Genomic DNA, 17,910 nt, shown 5'->3' with positions numbered 1-17,910 from the left:
CATTTAGGTAAAGTTTTAATTAAATATTATGTTTGAAAAAAAAAATTATAAAAGTAACATATATCATCAACATATATGATATATAATTAAAACTATAAAAAAAATATTTTTACACATTCTTAACGTTTAATTTGATTTATTGTTCATTCAATTCCAGTTGACACTGATTTTTTGATGTTGTATGCAAAATGAATGTACGCGCGTCGTCATGTCAATCACAGGTGTAACAATTTTATATATGTTGGATATTTTAATCTTGGCATTTGATTTTTGCATGTTTTAATAATAAAAATAATAATGATGAAAAATAAAATTAAGAGAAAAAATTCAACATATTTATGGTTATTATTATAAAATTACAAAAATTGCGAAAATTGCTTAATTCGTCAGATGTTTATTATTATTTTATAGTAATTATCTATTATATAGTTTTAAATGTATATGTTTAAGATATGTTAAATGTATAAGGATTAAACATCACAAAAGTCAAGACACGACAGATTTGTAGTTATTTAAGAACAAACAATAATAATAAATGTTTTTAAAAGTAAACATATTCACAGTTACTTCAACATATATAATATATATAAATATTCAACATGTATAAAGTTTATTTCAAAGGAATGTAACAATTATGGGTGTTTTGTACTTATTTAACAAAATAAAATAAAATTAGAAAAAAAAATACAAAATAAGTGTCAAAGGTAAATGATATTGCCAACAAATGTCAAACTTGTATTTATTTATTGATAATATTAATGATTATATTTTAATGTCGCCATTTGTTGGTTATTAGGTGCGATGTTGAAACCCGATATTTTTCCGCTACTGTCGCTCGCTGTGATTGAGACAAATGACAAAAGTCAATAATTAATTGAATTTTGTGCGAGTTTTGTATCATTTATCATTGCATATATGTTTATTATATATTTTTATTGAATTTCATACTGAATGCCCAGTTGATTCAATCAATCAATTAGTACAACATGAATTTTTATAAAAAGCATACATAATACATTTATAATTGATTGACACCTTCACTTCATGAAAAATTACACAATGATCCACTTTTGTCATCAATTTAAAAAAAAAATTGTACTTAAAAACGTAAAAGTATTCCCAGCAGTGGTGACATCGATGATGATTGTCAAATTGTTCATGTCAAATTTTAGTTACATAAATCAATCAACTCACAAAAACAAAAAAAAAGACAATCACGTTTCACGTGTTTTGTCATGTCGTGTCCAGTAGACAATATGATAATAATAATTGAAAATAACCCAAATAATTCACATCATCACACACATTCATTTGAAAATATAAAAAAAAAATTTGAATTAGGGTGCAAATTTTATTTTAGTATATTTTTGAATTAATTTATTATTATTAAATTCAATAAATAAATAAAAAAAAATAATTTAAATAAAAAAAAAATAAATAAAAAAATATATCAAAATAAAATCTTATAGTAATTGTTTTGTTATTGAAATAAATAAATAATATGAAAATTATTTTTCTAATAGATTAATATATTTATTAAATTAATTTAATTAAATAATACAAAATTTATTTTAATTTTTTCAAATTTCAAAAATAAATGACATTTTTCTGAAAATATTTAAAAGCATAAAATATCAAAAAAATAGTTCAATTTGTAAAAAAAAATATTAAATAAAAAATACAAACAATCTGAAGTAAATTAAAACAATTTTTAAAATAAAAATATCAAAATAATTTAAAAATATATTAAATAAAAAATAAAGAAATTTAATATTAATTAAATAAAAATAATTAATAAAATATTTCGATAAAAAACGTTTACAAAAAAGTTTAAAAAATATTAAAATAAATAAAAAAAACATTTAAATTAATATTTAAAAAATCTTAAAAGTTTAATTTATAAAAACGTATTAAAATATATATAATTTTAAGATTTTATTTAAAAAAAATTAATTTTAATTTCGAAAAATTAAAAAAAAAATATTTAGCTTTATTAAAATTTTTCTGAAGAAAAATAAAATATCATAAAAAAAAATATAAAAGTGTGTAAAAAATATATTAAACAAAAAAAAAAATAAAATAAATTTAATTAAAATAATTAATGAAATATTTCGATAAAAATGTTCAAAATAAAAATTAAAAAAAAAAAAAAATAAATATGAAAAAATTTTTAAAAAATAAAAAAAAAATATTTCAAAAATTAATTTTAATTAAAACATTTAATTTTTTTATAAAAAAAATTATTTTAAAAAATTAAAAAAAATAAATAAATAAAAAAATTCGACAAAAAACAATATAGCTCATGAAAAATTGAAAACACAAAAAAAAAATCAGCGATGCGATGAAAGTAAATAATAATAATTTCGTGAGTCACTTTCAACTTTCAGCAAATGAAAGGTTTCACATCGTCATCCGGCGACATCAACAACAACAACAGCGACGACACGGAGAAAGAGACGCATATAAATAAATAAAATTAAAATTGTGCAATGACAACACAATGCAGACTGTCAGAAGACAGACAGCGCAAAATTCATTCATGGCAGCAAAAAAATGTTACACTCTCTTACACTCTTTTTCGGGTACGTAACACATTTCACTTTGACTCGGGTACGAACTTTTTCATAGATACCCAAATATTACGTCAACTTTTATTTCTTTCTCCTCTTTTTCATATTTCTTAACTTTTATTTGTCTGTCGCAGACTCTCGTGCACGTCTCGTTTTTTTTTGCATTTCTCTTTTTTTTTGTTTCCATAGATTCGCATCGTACAGCGTTGAAGGTAAAAATGGTGAAATTATGTTACCATAGGTACAAGATGCTTTTTTTGTGGGCATGGACAAGGCGAATACAGAAAAATTATGTAATTTCTCGTCGTCGTCGTCGTACGGATGACTGGAGGTTTGTCTGTTCGTTCGGCGATCGTGTAATAATAATGAAAGTAAGAGTTTTTTCGTCGTCTTCACTTTCATGTTGTTAACATAGTTGTTGTTGTTGTTGTTGCCGCTTTACATTCGAATTCAGGTTTTGGTCGTCGTTATGTATGTCATTCGTCTACTTTTCGAACAAAATGAAATAAAAATGATTTCATGTATTAAAAGGTTTTGTGAAATTTCGTCGGCGGCTCGTCGTACATTATGGTTGATGACGGTTATTTAATAAATGTTAAATGGTTTCATCGTTTTATGATGTAATTGCCGAAAATGTGTAAAAATGAAGTTGCTTGCAACATTTAAAAAAGGTACTAAACTTGCATTTATTTACATTCACTTTTTATTTATTGGAAATCTTTTTTTTTTTATTCTTTTATTATTATTTTTTTTTTTCTAATGTAAATGTTGGGAGTTTTGTATGGAAACAAGTTGACTTGCATGGCATGGCATTAGCACATGCTTGAATATAAATATTTCTAGTTTCTCTCTTGCAGAAATATTTTATATCTTTTTTTGTTGCAAAATTTAAACTTTTTTAAAAATATCTTTTAAGCATAGTTTCTCATGCACTGTGAGACGAGAAAATTCTGAAATTCATTAGAATTTGTATTTTATTAAAAAATACTTTTTCTTAAAGAAAAATTATTAAAATTAATAAAAAAAATTAAATTATAAAAAAATAAATTAATAAAAAAAAATAAAAGTATATAAAAATTAAAATTTAAAAAAATAAATTTTTTAACGTTTTTTTTTATTTATTTTTTTTTAATTCAAAATTTTTATTTATTTGATAGTTTTTATTTTAATATTTTTATTTATTTATTTATTTTTCTATTTATAAAAATTATTAATAAAAGACAGAAAAAAATAAGAAAATAAGTTTTGAAATATTTTTTTTTCAATGTATAATTTTTATAATTTAAAATTAAATAAAATCTCAAAACTTTTAAAACTAATTTTTTTTATAATAAAATAATTTTAATTAAATTTTTTCTTAAATTAAAAAAAAATAATTAATTTTAAGTTATTTTAAAATACAAAAAAAAATAATTTTATTTATTCTTAATTAATATTTTTTTTTTATTAAGTTTTAAATTTATTTTTTGTTAATATTTTAATTTAATTTTTGAAAATAAATATAATTTATTTATTAAAAAAATTAAATTTTTTCATCAATATATTTTTTTCAATTTTTAAATTAATTTTAATTTAAAATAAAAATTATAAAAAAATATTAAAAATAAAAAAATTGAAAATTAATAATTTTTTAATTAATTAAATTTATTTATATTTGATATTTAAAAAATTATTGAAAATTTTAGTTTAATTTAAAAAATATATTATTAAATTTATTTTTTAAATTAAAATAAATTTTTCAATATTTTTTTTTAAATATTCTTATCCATCAAAAATTTAATAAAATTATTTTCTCAGTGCAAAAATGCATGAAATGTGAAAAACTCGTTAGTTCATTATATACAATACAAAGTACAACATATAGAAATAAACCAAAGCCAACTAAAGTACTATAATGAAAAAATCCGTTCTTGCGAAATATCCTGGAAATATCTACACAAGTGTGCATTAAAAGTATATTTATAACCACAAGACATGAACAGAAAACTTTCAAATTGGAAACTTTAAACATTTTTCGCTGCAATTGCCTCTTGACCAAACATGGCTGAACAAATAACGCAAATAATTACTATAAAAAGGCATTTCATTTATCAAAATTTACATCTTCTTAACAAACGAAACGCGATATTACAAAATTAGTTTTTATTTTTTTGCATTAAATATGGATTGATGTTCTCAATTTCTTCATTTTACAATAATAATGATATAATTGTGAAAAGGTTAAGTTGTGCAAATTGTTAACAAGCCAAGCCCTAAGGGCGATGTTTAGATATTTTTTTCAGGGATGGTCCTTTGTTGAAAAAAATAAAATCTTTTTTGAATTAGGCGCCTTTTTAACTCGTCTCATTAATCTTCATCATCATAAACATTAACGTTGCAAGTAACTCGTCAATCATGCTAAGCTTTAATTTAATAGCTTTTGCGACGTCAACAAGTATCATAACTCACTTTGTGTTAGCTCGTCAGCGATTTATTTAGAATGGAAGCTACAGTTAATTAGCATCCTTTTCCTCTCCATTGTTGTCGAGGCATGACAGTTAGCGGTGCTAAACATGTATTTTAATACACAGGGATAAAAAAAAATATTTTTTTTTAATTTTTGAAATATTTAGAAAATTTTAATAATAAAAATTAACAATAAATTAATTTTAATTAAAAATTAATAAGAAATAATTAAAAATATTAATCATATAGAAAAAATTATAAATATTATTCTTAAACATTTTAAAATAATTCGAAAATATTTAATAATTAAAAAAAATAAAATTATTAATATAAAATTTAATTTTTTTTTTAAATTTTAATAATATAAATTAATTTTTTATACTATATTTTGATAATTTTTTAAAAAGATTTTGAAAAAAATTTTTTAAAAATAATAAATTTAATGTTTTAAAAAAATATAATTTATTTTTATTAAAAATATCTTAATCTTAAAATAAAATTAAAAATATTTTTTTATTATTTTTAATATTTAATAATAAATTTTTAAAAAAAAACATTAAAATAACTAAAATTTTTTAAAAATTTCTAATAATTTTTTAATAAAAAAAAACATACAAAATATTTATAAAATTTTTTAAAATTTTATATTTTTTAAAAAAAAATTTAAATATGTTAAAAATAATTATTTATTAAATTTTTAATAATTTGAATAATAATTTTTTAAATATTAATTTTTATTTTTTTTTTTTAAATAAATATTTAAATATTTTAAATATATTTTTCATCCCTGTTAATAAAATAAATAAGAATATTTTTTCATAAATAAAAAAAAATAAATAAACGATCGTGACCATAAGAACTGACTCATAAATATTTCAGATAAATTGCAAACTATTCCTTCATTTATAAATTTATGCTTTACTTTTATTTTTATTGAAAAAAAAGTTGAAATAAACACAAAATGACGCACGAAGAAATAGAAGGTACAAATGAAAGTAAAAGTGAATGCAGTAACCTGGATGAATGTAAGTTTTATTTATTATTGCAACATAATGCAATTCACCTACTTTTACTATTATCTCACGATATTGCATCAATTTGTTTGTGTGTTGCACCAACACAAGCGAAGTGAATGCAACAACAGCATTTTCAATAGAATGCATTTATTTTTATTTTTTACATTATTATTATTTTAATATTATTATTTATATACCGAACCGACAACAACATACAGCATTTTGCATTATTCATACAAAGCGACGATCGAACAAAAAGGCAATAATATGAGTAGAATCTCTACATACTCGTACGATTCAATAATAATAATAAAAATATATGAAAAAAAACTATTAAATAATACTTTCACTAACCTAGTTTCAGCTGCGGGTGTATTGGTGTGTGTAATAATGTTGCGCGGCACGACACACACCAACAAGCAAAGTAGCCAACGATAGCTGCAACATAAATGTTTGCTCAATCGACATACTAACGATCGGCGACGAACGAAAAGTAAGTACATTGTAAGTACTTTGTTGGAGCGTTTAACGTTTGGAGAAACGGAAAAATACTGACATTACAACAAAAAATTATTTTTTTTTTGTTTTTATGCGCAATTCACCTAAATGGACCATTAATGATGTTTTGTTTTGTTTGTTGAACTGAATTTTTTATTTTTTTTTGTTTCAATTTTTATCTTTTTTTCATTCATGAAGTAGAAAAAGAACAAATAAAATTACGTAGAATTTTTTTTTATATTTTTTTGTGTAAAAAAGATGAGTAAGAAACAGTTCGGTAGCTTATTTGTTCTTTCATGTAAACTTGAAGGTAGAATAATAATAAAAAAAAATAGTAAAAGAACAGAAATTATTGAGAAAAGTAATTAGCACCTTAGGATATTTTAGCGTTAACATGTTAAAATAATATTTTTGTTATTTTACGGTAAGATGAGTCTTTCTCTTTTAGAAAAATTGCACATTTATTGTAAACTTTTTAAATTTTGAATGAATAAAATTTTTGTATTTAGATTTTTTTTCATAATAAATTTTTATTAATTTTAGAAAATTTTTAATAATATTTTTAGTTTTTAAAATTTTAAAATTTTTTAAAAATTAATTAGTTTTATTTTATTTTAAATATAATTTAAAAGAATTTAAAATAATTTTTTATTAAAAAAGATTTTCTTAAAGTTATTTTAAAAATGCTCAAAAATTGAAATTTTTAACAAAATTTTTTCCAATTTATATTATTTATAAAATAAAATTAATAATAAAATAAAATAAAAATTAAATTATTATAAAATAAAATGAAAAAATTAATTTCAAATATTAAAAATAAATTTTTTTTTTTTTAATTTTTTGATTTTTCATTATTTATTAAATATATTTATTACTTTTAAAATATTTTTAATAATTATTTTTTTTTTAAATTAATTGAATTATTTAAAATAATTAAATAGGTATAGTGATAATTAGTGAAAACATTTATATTAATATTTTTAAAATAATAAAAATTATTGTCAAGAGAAAAAATTTTCAGCAAAATTTTTAATTATTTTTTATTTTAATAATATTATTAATTTATTAAAATAAAATTCATTTAATAAAAATGTAAAATAATTAAATATATTAATAATTTTTTATAATAATTAATAATTAAAATTATTATTAAAAATTAATATTTTAAAATTATAATTATAAAGTAACTTTTATTTTGAAAAATTTTTAAAAATCGATTTTTTTTAAATTTATAAATTAAAAAAAATTTTTTAATCAATATAATAAAGTATTTTTTTACAAATCTTCAATGAAACAACCAAAAATTTCATTAATTCTCAAAATTTATTTCCTATTCTTCCGCTCATCTCACCCATCGTCAACCACAAATCAAAAATCAGTAATGGTTTTCGAAAAAAACACAAAACTTCTTTAACAAGGAAATCCCATTGCACGTCACATGCTTTTTAATTGAGATTTTATGAGAAACAGATATTTCGTTAGTTAAGAAATAAATTCTCAATTTTTCAAACACATTTCAAACAAACAAAAAAGTCATGTAATCATCATAATTCCTGAAATAGACAAAAAAGAAGAAAAAAAATGCAATAAAACGAAATAATTTATGTGTCTCTCTTGTCAGCTTCTAATCCATGAAGCACACAAATCGAACACACAACTATCCCTAATAAATAAATAAATAAAATAAAAATTTCTGTCAGCTTCTCATCTCTTCTATTTTACTATCAGGGATCCATTTTTCTTTTATGAGAACTTAATTTACGACTTTGGACGAAAGAATGCACATGTCGTCAAATTTCTTACCAAAAAAAAAAAAAAAAATAAAAAAAAATCATGAGACAGCCATTAAAAAAAAAGTTACATCACCGAAGTTACGGATTTCTAACCAAAAAAACGATTTTTTGTTCATTGTTCGCTAATTTCTTTGTTAGATAATTTTTTTTTGACAAAATTTTTCAAACAAAGTGAAAACATAAATAAAAGCGATTAAATTAAGTGACTGAGAAAATGCAAAACTGGAATTAATAGGCATTAAATTAATGCTGCTGACTCGGCGTCAGTGAGTACAGAAAAAAAAGAAAAATGAAAGTAAAAGTTTTTTTTTGTTCCAAATGAAAGCCCATGTTAAAGGTTTTCTTATTATTATACAAATTCAACACAAATTTTATTTTTATTTTATTTCATTTCAGTAGTTTATGAGATTATTTTTTTTACTTTGACATGCCACATAAACGCTCTTATGTCAGATATTTTTTTTAAATTATTGTGTAATAATTTTTTTTTCTATTGAATATTAAAGGATTCATGATTGCAAAATTCTAAAAAAAATATTCTTTCGTTAAAAAATAATTCAAGAGACGACTTCAAAGACAAAGAAACCGACAAACGATTTTTTCTTATTTTTTTTTCAAACATTGCACAATCACCATCGCATTAAAAGCATTTGTCGAGTTAAATGAAATAATAATAAAATAATAAGAAAAAAATAGTAGAACAATGATATACATTTATTATTATTTTTTGATTATTTCCTGAGAAGTACTTGTTGGTTTTTAATTTTTATTGTTGCTGCGGCAGAAACCTCATAATTATTTGCCGAAGCATTTAGATGTGTATCGAAATATAGTTTTCGTACAAAATGTCAACATATACACGACGACGAGCCAAACATATAATTTACCTCATTATTAATTCATTAAAATAATAACAAAATAAAATCTTGAAAGAATTGCATTCAAATATTTATTTATTTATTTTTTTTTTTGAATATAATTACATTATTATTATATTATTATTTATGTGAGTTGTGTGAATTGCAAGATGAAGAATTGTAACTAGAATCGCGTTACCTTGATAGAATTTGCTTCAAAAAAAAAAAATAACATAAAATTGCCATATAAAGAGAATAAAGCCGCAGGATCCGTAAAACACTTCAAAAGAAGTAGTTATTTTTTTTTAGAATGCAATTCCTTCACTCATTCACTGACGTACCTAGTTCTTATCTGATTCTTTGTATTTCAATGTTATATTATTCATTCTTGACTTATTGCATTTGAATAAATTGGTGATTGTCTTTGAAGATATTTTTGACGCTCGCTATGTAATAATAATAATAGCGCGGTTCTTGTGTGTATGAATTATTGTTTCACATTTCCATTCTCATCAGAAAAGCAAATTATTAACGTTAGTTTTGACCTAAATTCGGAGTTGACATTCAAATAGAACGAATAAATTGTTATAGAATGGCATCGAAAATTTGGATAAAGGTGGATTTTGCTCGAAAATTGAAGAATGCATCGATTATTATTTAATAAAATGACGTTTGAATAATTTTAATAACATTAATTTTTAATGAAAAGAATAAATTTTCATTTTTATAAAATTTAAAAAAAACTAAAAATATATTTTAAAAATAAAAAAATATTATCATGATAAAAAAAATGATTTATTTAAAATTTAATTTAATTAAATATATATTTTTTTAATTAATTTATTTAAAATATTTTTGTAAAGTTGTTCATAAAATATTTATCATGTATTTATTATTTTTTAACAAATATTTAAAAAAATTTCAATCATATATGATTTTTTAATTTTTTTTTAAATTTTATTATTATTTTTTTAATTAGGTAATGAAAACTACTTTTATATAAATTATCATAAATATGTATAATGATAATTATAATTTTTTAAAAAGTTAAAAAAAAAAATAATTTTATAAACAAAAAAATTGAAATGCAGTAAAAATATTAAAGAAAAAAAATTCTCTTAAAATTTGATTAATTAATTTATTAAATTATTTTTCAATTAATTTACTTAATTTAATTAATTTTATTATGTTAATATTACAATTTATTTGTTTTTTTTTTATTTTTAAATTCATTTATAATTTTAGGTAAAATTTGTTAATTAGATTATTTTTTCAGTTTTTTGTTACTTTTTAATAATTATTTTTTTAAAAATCATATATTTGTTAAAAAATATTTTATTTTAATTTCTTTTATTTAATTTTATATTATTTAATTCAAAATTTATTTAATTTATTAATTGAAAATATTATAAGAATTATTATTTTTTTAAAATATTGTAAAAAAATTATTTTAAATATTTTTCAATGTTAAAATATTTTGAAAAATCATTAAATAGCAAAAAATTCTCATGAATAATTTAAAAAAATATTATATTTGATAAAATTTATTTCAAAACCCGAAAATATTTAATTAAACTTAAAAATCTTTCATTTTAAAAATATTCATTAAAATTTATCTTAATGAGACAAAAATATTCCATCCAATCAAGTCACTTAAAAATCCAGAAGATTACTTTGAAAAAAAGTCATTAAACATTTCTGAGTCATTAATTACGAGCTTCTGTCTTCTGCTTCCGTCCATTTTCTATTCCAGCATAAATCCCTCTCGGCACCCAAAAACGCATAAAAATCTCCGAAGCAACAAAACGCTCCATTTACTCACACAAAATATCGGATTATTATGTCAGACTGCATTTTATGACTCTTCGTGCGAGTCGTCTCTTTCTTTCCATTTTCAATTGAAATTTAATGCAACACGACATGCAATGTTGTTTTAGGAGGAAACTCACAAAAAGTCACAAAAACTATAAAAGATTCTATTGACTGTCGATGGATAGTAAAAAAAAGTCGTAAAATTTTTGGGCCTTTTTCTCAACAAAAATTTAATAATAATAAAAATAACTTTTTGGGATGCATCATATGCGATAAAATGTGATAACATGCAACATAAATATCTCTCCCTGCTGCCTGCCTTTCAATAGACACGAAAAAAAGAAGAAGTTTTAATGACTTTTTTTTCGATCTAATTTTGAATGCTGCTGGTAGAGAGAAGAAGAATGGCATCCATTTTTCTCGGGGTTTGTTGTTTTATGCCTAGATTTTGGATAAAAGTTGTTTGTGTTCGGTGCGTCGACGTACAATATGCAGGAAGAAAGAAGTTTTTGTGTGTAGATGGATTCCAGCTGCGCAACATTAAAAATTTTATTCGAAATGCGTTCGTTCGAGTTGAGGGAGGAGTTATTTGTGAGTGTAGAAAAGGACTGTTGATAGAATTTTTGTAAAACGGGAAAGGTTTTGATATGATGGAAATTGATCAATTTTGAATTTGAAAGTTAATGAAAGTAAAAAATTCACCTGATTTTTTTTAAAAACTCTTTAAAAAAATCATAATACTAAAAATTAAAATAAATTAAATAATTTAATAAATAAAAATAAAATATTTTTTTTATGAAATTTTTTAAAATAAATTAAAAAATTGAAAATAAATATTTAAAATATAAATTTAAAAACTTAAAATTTTGAATTTTTTACAATATTTTTATTAATTACAATTAGAATTTTTATTATTTTATTTTTAATTTGATTTTTTTTTAAATTTAACTTTATTTTAATAAATAATTTAAAATTTTTTAAATAATTTAATTTTTTAATTTAATTTCATATTTTTTTTTTATATTTTCGAAAAATTTAACAAAAACAAAATACAAAATTTTTTCGTAATCATAAATTTTTTTTTTTTATTAAATTTTTTATAGTTCTCTTTTTTTAATGATTTTTTAAGAATTTCAACCAAAAATTATTTCAGTTAATATTTGATAAAAAAATATAAATTTAAGATTTTTTTTGAATATTTACAATAAACAAAAAAAAAAAATATCTCAATTGAATATAAAACTTTAAATTTCAAGCAAAAATTAACATTTTATACCAACTTTGCCATAAATTACCTCAAATGCACAATTAAATCGCCACAACTCTTATGTTCCCGCCATCATCGTAAAATTAAGCAATTTTTTACTATCACCCCCACAGCAACAACAAACGCAGCGAAACAGCAGCATCTTCTTGCATAAATTACAAAAATGACTCTGATTCACTTCCATCAAGGGCGTAGGTCTCTTGTTTCGCTTAACACACTTTCGTGGGCGTCAGATCATAATAATGAACTTGATGGAACGGATTTTGCAACTTTTTGTCTTTGCTACTCTCTTTAAAAAAAAAACAAAGACAAAAAAGCCCATTTTTGGTCATTTCATCCTACGGCGCGTCATCATTGAATAATAATGTGTGGCATTTTCTATTGAAATCCTAAAAAAAAAGAAAAAAAAAAAAGATTATCGACTTTCTTCCTTTTTTTCATGCAAGAAATTTTTAAAAAAATTTAAAAAACAAAAAAAAATCTTTTTAACGGTTCCCGGTTACAAAAACACATAATAGGATGAAATGATGATGAAAAATTACTCCAATCAATCTTCTTCCTTTTTTCCATTTCTCACATTTTTTGAGGACCTGACGAACGTATGACGAGGCATAGACAGAAAATCATTAATTTGACATGGCCTCAAAGAAATTACACATTATTTGCCACATGCGTCTCAAATATTTTTCTCCTTTTTTTGTGAAATTTGAGTGCGGTGACTTGTTTTTGTCTTGAATTTTTCAAAAAATTCGAATCCTTTTTGCACAAAAGATAAAAGAAATATTTATTTAAATTTCATGCCCTAAAATGTTTTTTTTTTGCAATCTATTGTTCCAAAAAAAATCGTTTAAAGCAATTTAAAGGAGAGCATTTTGAACAATAAATAGCAATTTTTAGAGTAATTTAAAAAAAATCCGAAAGAAGAAATTTTCGTTAAAAACCTTACGAAATTTCACACCTCGATCCTTAAATTCGTCTTTCGCTTCGAAAAAGGGGTTAGAAAGCGTGAAGTACAAGGCTGGAGACAAAAGAAATGATAAATAAACAAAACATTGTAAAGTAATTTAAATGAGAGCAAAGCAAAATATTGTTACACAAAAATGGTTTTGTTTCGATTATTATTCAAGGTTACTTCCCTTGTTCGTACTTGCTCCGACGAAAGACAATAGAAAATTTTTACGACAGGGTTACAAGTCTCATAAAAGGAAAGGATAAATAAAATGCTCTAATTTTTTTCTTCGAAACTTTTTTTATGACTCAACTCAAGAAAAAAAAAGAAACAAAGAAATTTGGAGCAATAAAACGAAACTTGCACAACAAAATGCACAGGATGTCGATGTAGTTAGACGAGACAAAGGACACAAAAACAAAATTAGATCAGTTCTTGAGAAAATGTGAAAAAATCTGAGTTTTTATGATTTACGAGTGTAAATGGAGTTGTTAGAGCAATAAAAGTGCACAAAAATTTTAAGGTTTCGCAGAAAAAAATTAGAGCAACGAGGGATGCGATGTAAATTTTATTTTTTATGATTTGTCGGCTTTTTGAGTTTTATGTCAAATTACATAGTTTTAAGTGAATATGGAGGCAAAAATTTTAATGGAATTCTAAATGCGGGTATGAAATTTTGAAAAATTTTAAAATAAAATAAAATTAAATGAAAATTCTTCTAATTATTAAAAAAAAATAATTAAAAATAATATTTAAAAATAAATATTTATTTAATATTTATTTTTTATTTTAAATTTAAAAAACTTTTAAAATTAATTAATATAAAAAGATTTTTGTTTATCAAAAACATTAAACTTTATAAATAAATTAATTCGTAAATTTTTTTTTGTTACATTTTTTTTTTCAAAAATTTCTAAAATTTCTAATTTTCAAAACATAAAATAAAAATAATTCAATATAAAAAATCATTCTTACAAAAAGTAAAAATTCAAAAATAAAATAAATAATTTAAGAAAAAACAGAAATATTAATATGTTTGCCTTGTTTACGAAAAATAATATTTTTTAATTAATTTATAAATTTACTTAAGATTTTGATGGCAAAATTTTTGTTATTTTCTTAATTTTTATAAGACTAAAATTATTATTTCAAATAATTTTCATTGATTTTATTCAAAAATTGCTTTTCGAAGTACAAAAAATTTACTTAATTTACAAAATTCAATTAATATCATAAAAATTATTTCTAAATTATTATAAAATTTTTATGTTAATCATCATCAATTTGATCAATGGCATTTCAAATCAAAAATCTCATGTTCTTAAATTTTTTTAAAAATATTTCGTCCTGCGAAAGGCATCAATGGCGTCTTTTTAAACTCCAACAAGAATTTTTTTCAATGCATAAATTTCCAATAAGATAAAAATCTGGTTTACTTTCACGCCTTCTTCCTATTTCATCTCCATATTTAAAAATAAAATTATAAAAAAATAATTTTTAATGCAAATCACTTCTCAAAAAAATAAAAACTTGTCAAAATTGCTGCTCCCCCGAAAAAAGCAACAAATCACCCGAAAAAAGTGTCTTATTCAAGGTAAACGGAAAAATTTGAAGGTTATTTTTTCTCTTCTGGTCCAGATTTGAATTTGAATCAAAATCTACTTTTCTACTATTTTTTTTAAATTCAAGTTTGGGTTTTTTTTTTGAAGTTTTCGTAAATAAACATTTATGCTAATTAATAAACAGGAAAAGCTTTTCGTAACTGACCTACGTCAATTTTTTGGTTGTTTTTAATCCAATATGCAGCAATCTGGTTTATGAATTCATGACTTTTGTTAATTAAAAAGTATGATTTGTCGTCAAGGTTAATTTTGTTGTGATTTTTTGACGTGAATTGTTTTGTTTTGGAGAATGTTAAAAATTATGAAGAGTATAAAATTCATCAAGAAATGTTAAACTGTTGAGAATTTTGAATAAATTTCGTTAATAGATGGAGCTTAAATTCAAGTTTTAAATATTTTTTAACCGTTTTTTGTATAAATTCATGAATTTTCGAAGTTTTAAATTATTTTCTGTCATTTATCTAAATTTTTTTGAATTTTTGATAATTTTTTGGTTTTAAAATATAAATCAAAAAATTCTTCAAATTAACTAAATTTTATAGAAAATTCGTTTTTTCTGCAGATTTTAATTATTGACAGTTGGAGACATAAATTGGGAAGACAATTTGGAGTTTTGACCCAGAGTTTTGACTTATTCTAATACTTAAAGCTCTCTTAACTTAAGGGACGTAAGGATAGATCTGTATTCGTTAGTTAAGATTTTTTTCAGTTCTGATTTAAAGTAGATAACGTTCTCGGTTCGGCGGAAAGGAATTAATTTTCGCTTCTTAAATTTAATTTTTGTATTTTTCCTTCTGAATTCTGATCCTTTTTTGAAAATCTAAAAAAAAAACAAAATATAATTAACAAAAATTATTATTTTCCATATAATATAATTAATTTCACTTAAAAAAAAAATTAAACTTCCATGTCTTCCATCGCCTGCGTTGGCGGCGCAATTTCCGGTTTCACCAAACTCCGATCCTTAAACTTATTGGAAACCTGTTCGTAATCCAGCAAATTCAGTCTCTGAAAGTTTTTCTTCCTCACATCGCCTCCAACGCCCAAAATAAACGAATTTTCCGGGCACTCTTGAATATTTTGAATGACTCCCATCTTCAAATGTTTCGCAAAAATCAACGTCGCGCCATTTTGATCGTAATCCCAAACTTTAACCGTGCCATCTGCGGATGCCGTGCACAACATTCCATCAACGTGTTCAGCTAGCACGAGTCCTGTGACTTCCTTTTCGTGCGCACTTTGTTGCCAAAGAGGTCCTTGAGCATTCCGGCGATCGAAATAATGCATCATTCCGTCATTTGTGCTCACCATGAAGCAATTTGGATTGTGTTTGTTCCAAACAACGCGTTCAACTTCAGCTTTGACATCCCATGACGTGAATTCGGAGTGAGAATTATCTGTGGCGCGACAATCGAAAAGCTTCACGGTTCCATCGCAACTTCCCACGAGCAAAGATTCGGGTTCGGCAAAGTGAAAACTGAGCGTTTGAACTTTTTCATTGAAATCTCGGATTGTCGTATGGGGAGATCCTTCGTCGAGATCCCATAAAATTACTGTTTCATCAACTGATCCACTCGCCATGATATGCGGTAAATTTCTATTCCACGATAAATCCAACACAGCATCGGTATGTCCGAATTTTTCCTTATTTTTTTTGCGACTTCCTTTCGATCCGAGCTTAAACGTAGGCTCCAACGAATCTTGAATGTCCAAATCCCAAATTGTAATAATCGGATCCATGCATCCAATTGCGCACAAATTTCCAGGTTCTTCACTTCCGGGGTCGTAACTCAACCATTCGATGCACAACGGATGCGAAGGCAGCAAAAAATCGTGATGAACGTACAAACTGTCCTCTTGTTCGTTGTAAATGTAAACTTCCATTGTCGCTGCATCGTCTTCGATATGCCCAACGAGGATCAAATTATCGTTCCTTTTGATAATTTCATCCTCAGCTTCGGAATCTTCTTCGTCGGGAAGTTGCCCATCGTCTTCCGCAACAGCAACGTCGCCAATTCGCATCCCCGGTTGTCCGCCTTCCGTTTCGTATTTGTCAAATTGATATTCGTCGCCATTATTGGGAGCAGGTTGTGTCATATTTTCGTCATTTTCGGATGGCGCTTCGTCGTCAGAAGTTTTCATTTCTTCCTCTTCTTCGCCATCGCGGAGTTCGGATTTTGTTTCGGCGATGATTCGGTTGAGTTCTTCGGGCGAGAGATTAACCTGATGGCAAAAGGTAACAATGTGAGAACATGAAATTTAAGGGTTTTTGAAGTATTTTACCTTTTCGGGGTTTTCTTTTGCAATTCCGCGTGCTACAAAAGCGATGCAGGAGATGAAATTGACAGCTGCTTGCTCTTCTTCTTCCATTTTTTGTCAGGAAATGTGGAAAACACGTGAGAGATTGCTCTGTTATTATTTTGATTTTCCGAGAAACTTGCCTTTTGTTAATTCAAAAATTGCGGATGAGACGAATGAAAATGATAAGGCAAGAGCAATTTTTGAAAATGTTTCATATTTCATTAAAACTTATTATTTTTATTATAAAATGGTTAAAAATGATGAAATTGAGCCTTTTTGATAAATTTTTATCCATTTGGAGCAAGATTTGACAAAAATTGCTTTGACACAGTTTTTGACATAGTTTTTGACACAGTTTTTTTGCTCTTGATTTAGTTTTCAAATCAAAACTGTGTCAAAGAAAAAAATTTTTTTCAGTTTCAATTTTTTGGCAGTTTTGAGTTTTAAAATGATTAAAAATGATAAATTAGAGCCGTCTGACAAATTTTTATCCATTTGGAGCAAGATTTGACAAAAATTGCTTTGACACAGTTTGCTCTTGATTTAGTTTTCAAATCAAAACTGTGTCAAAGAAAAAATGTTTTTTCAGTTTTAATTTTTTAGCAGTTTTAAGTTACAAAATGATTAAAAATGATAAATTAGAGCCCTCTGATAAATTTCAATCCATTTGGAGCAAGATTTGACAAAAATAGCTTTGACACAGTTTTTGACACAGTTTTTTTGCTCTTGATTTAGTTTTCAAAACAAAACTATGTCAAAGAAAAAATTTTTTTTCAGTTT

At 23.2% G+C, this 17,910-nt stretch overlaps 1 protein-coding gene across 1 annotated transcript; it reads right to left on the bottom strand.

Annotated features, from left to right (window-relative positions):
- Positions 1 to 15,667: 15,667 nt before the first annotated feature.
- On the bottom strand, positions 15,668 to 17,259 carry LOC134837057 (periodic tryptophan protein 1 homolog). The gene is made up of 2 exons (XM_063852369.1): positions 17,113 to 17,259; positions 15,668 to 17,052 (listed from the first exon to the last, which is right to left on the bottom strand). Exons 1-2 carry the CDS (start codon positions 17,197 to 17,199, stop codon positions 15,727 to 15,729), a joined length of 1,413 nt encoding a protein of 470 aa, XP_063708439.1. The 5' UTR covers positions 17,200 to 17,259; the 3' UTR covers positions 15,668 to 15,726.
- Between the last annotated feature and the right edge of the window lie 651 nt (positions 17,260 to 17,910).

Source organism: Culicoides brevitarsis, chromosome 1 (assembly GCF_036172545.1).
Source record: "Culicoides brevitarsis isolate CSIRO-B50_1 chromosome 1, AGI_CSIRO_Cbre_v1, whole genome shotgun sequence".
NCBI classification, from domain to species: domain Eukaryota; kingdom Metazoa; phylum Arthropoda; class Insecta; order Diptera; family Ceratopogonidae; genus Culicoides; species Culicoides brevitarsis.
The sequence above is the reverse complement of the archived record's forward strand: the minus strand, read 5'-3'. Positions and strand labels throughout refer to the sequence as shown.

Coding starts and splice junctions, on each gene's coding strand:
- LOC134837057 (XM_063852369.1), bottom strand. CDS start 17,199: ATGGAAGAAGAAGAGCAAGCAGCTGTCAATTTCATCTCCTGCATCGCT. Junction 17,053..17,112: donor CAAAAGAAAACCCCGAAAAG/GTAAAATACTTC, acceptor TTTTGCCATCAG/GTTAATCTCTCGCCCGAAGA.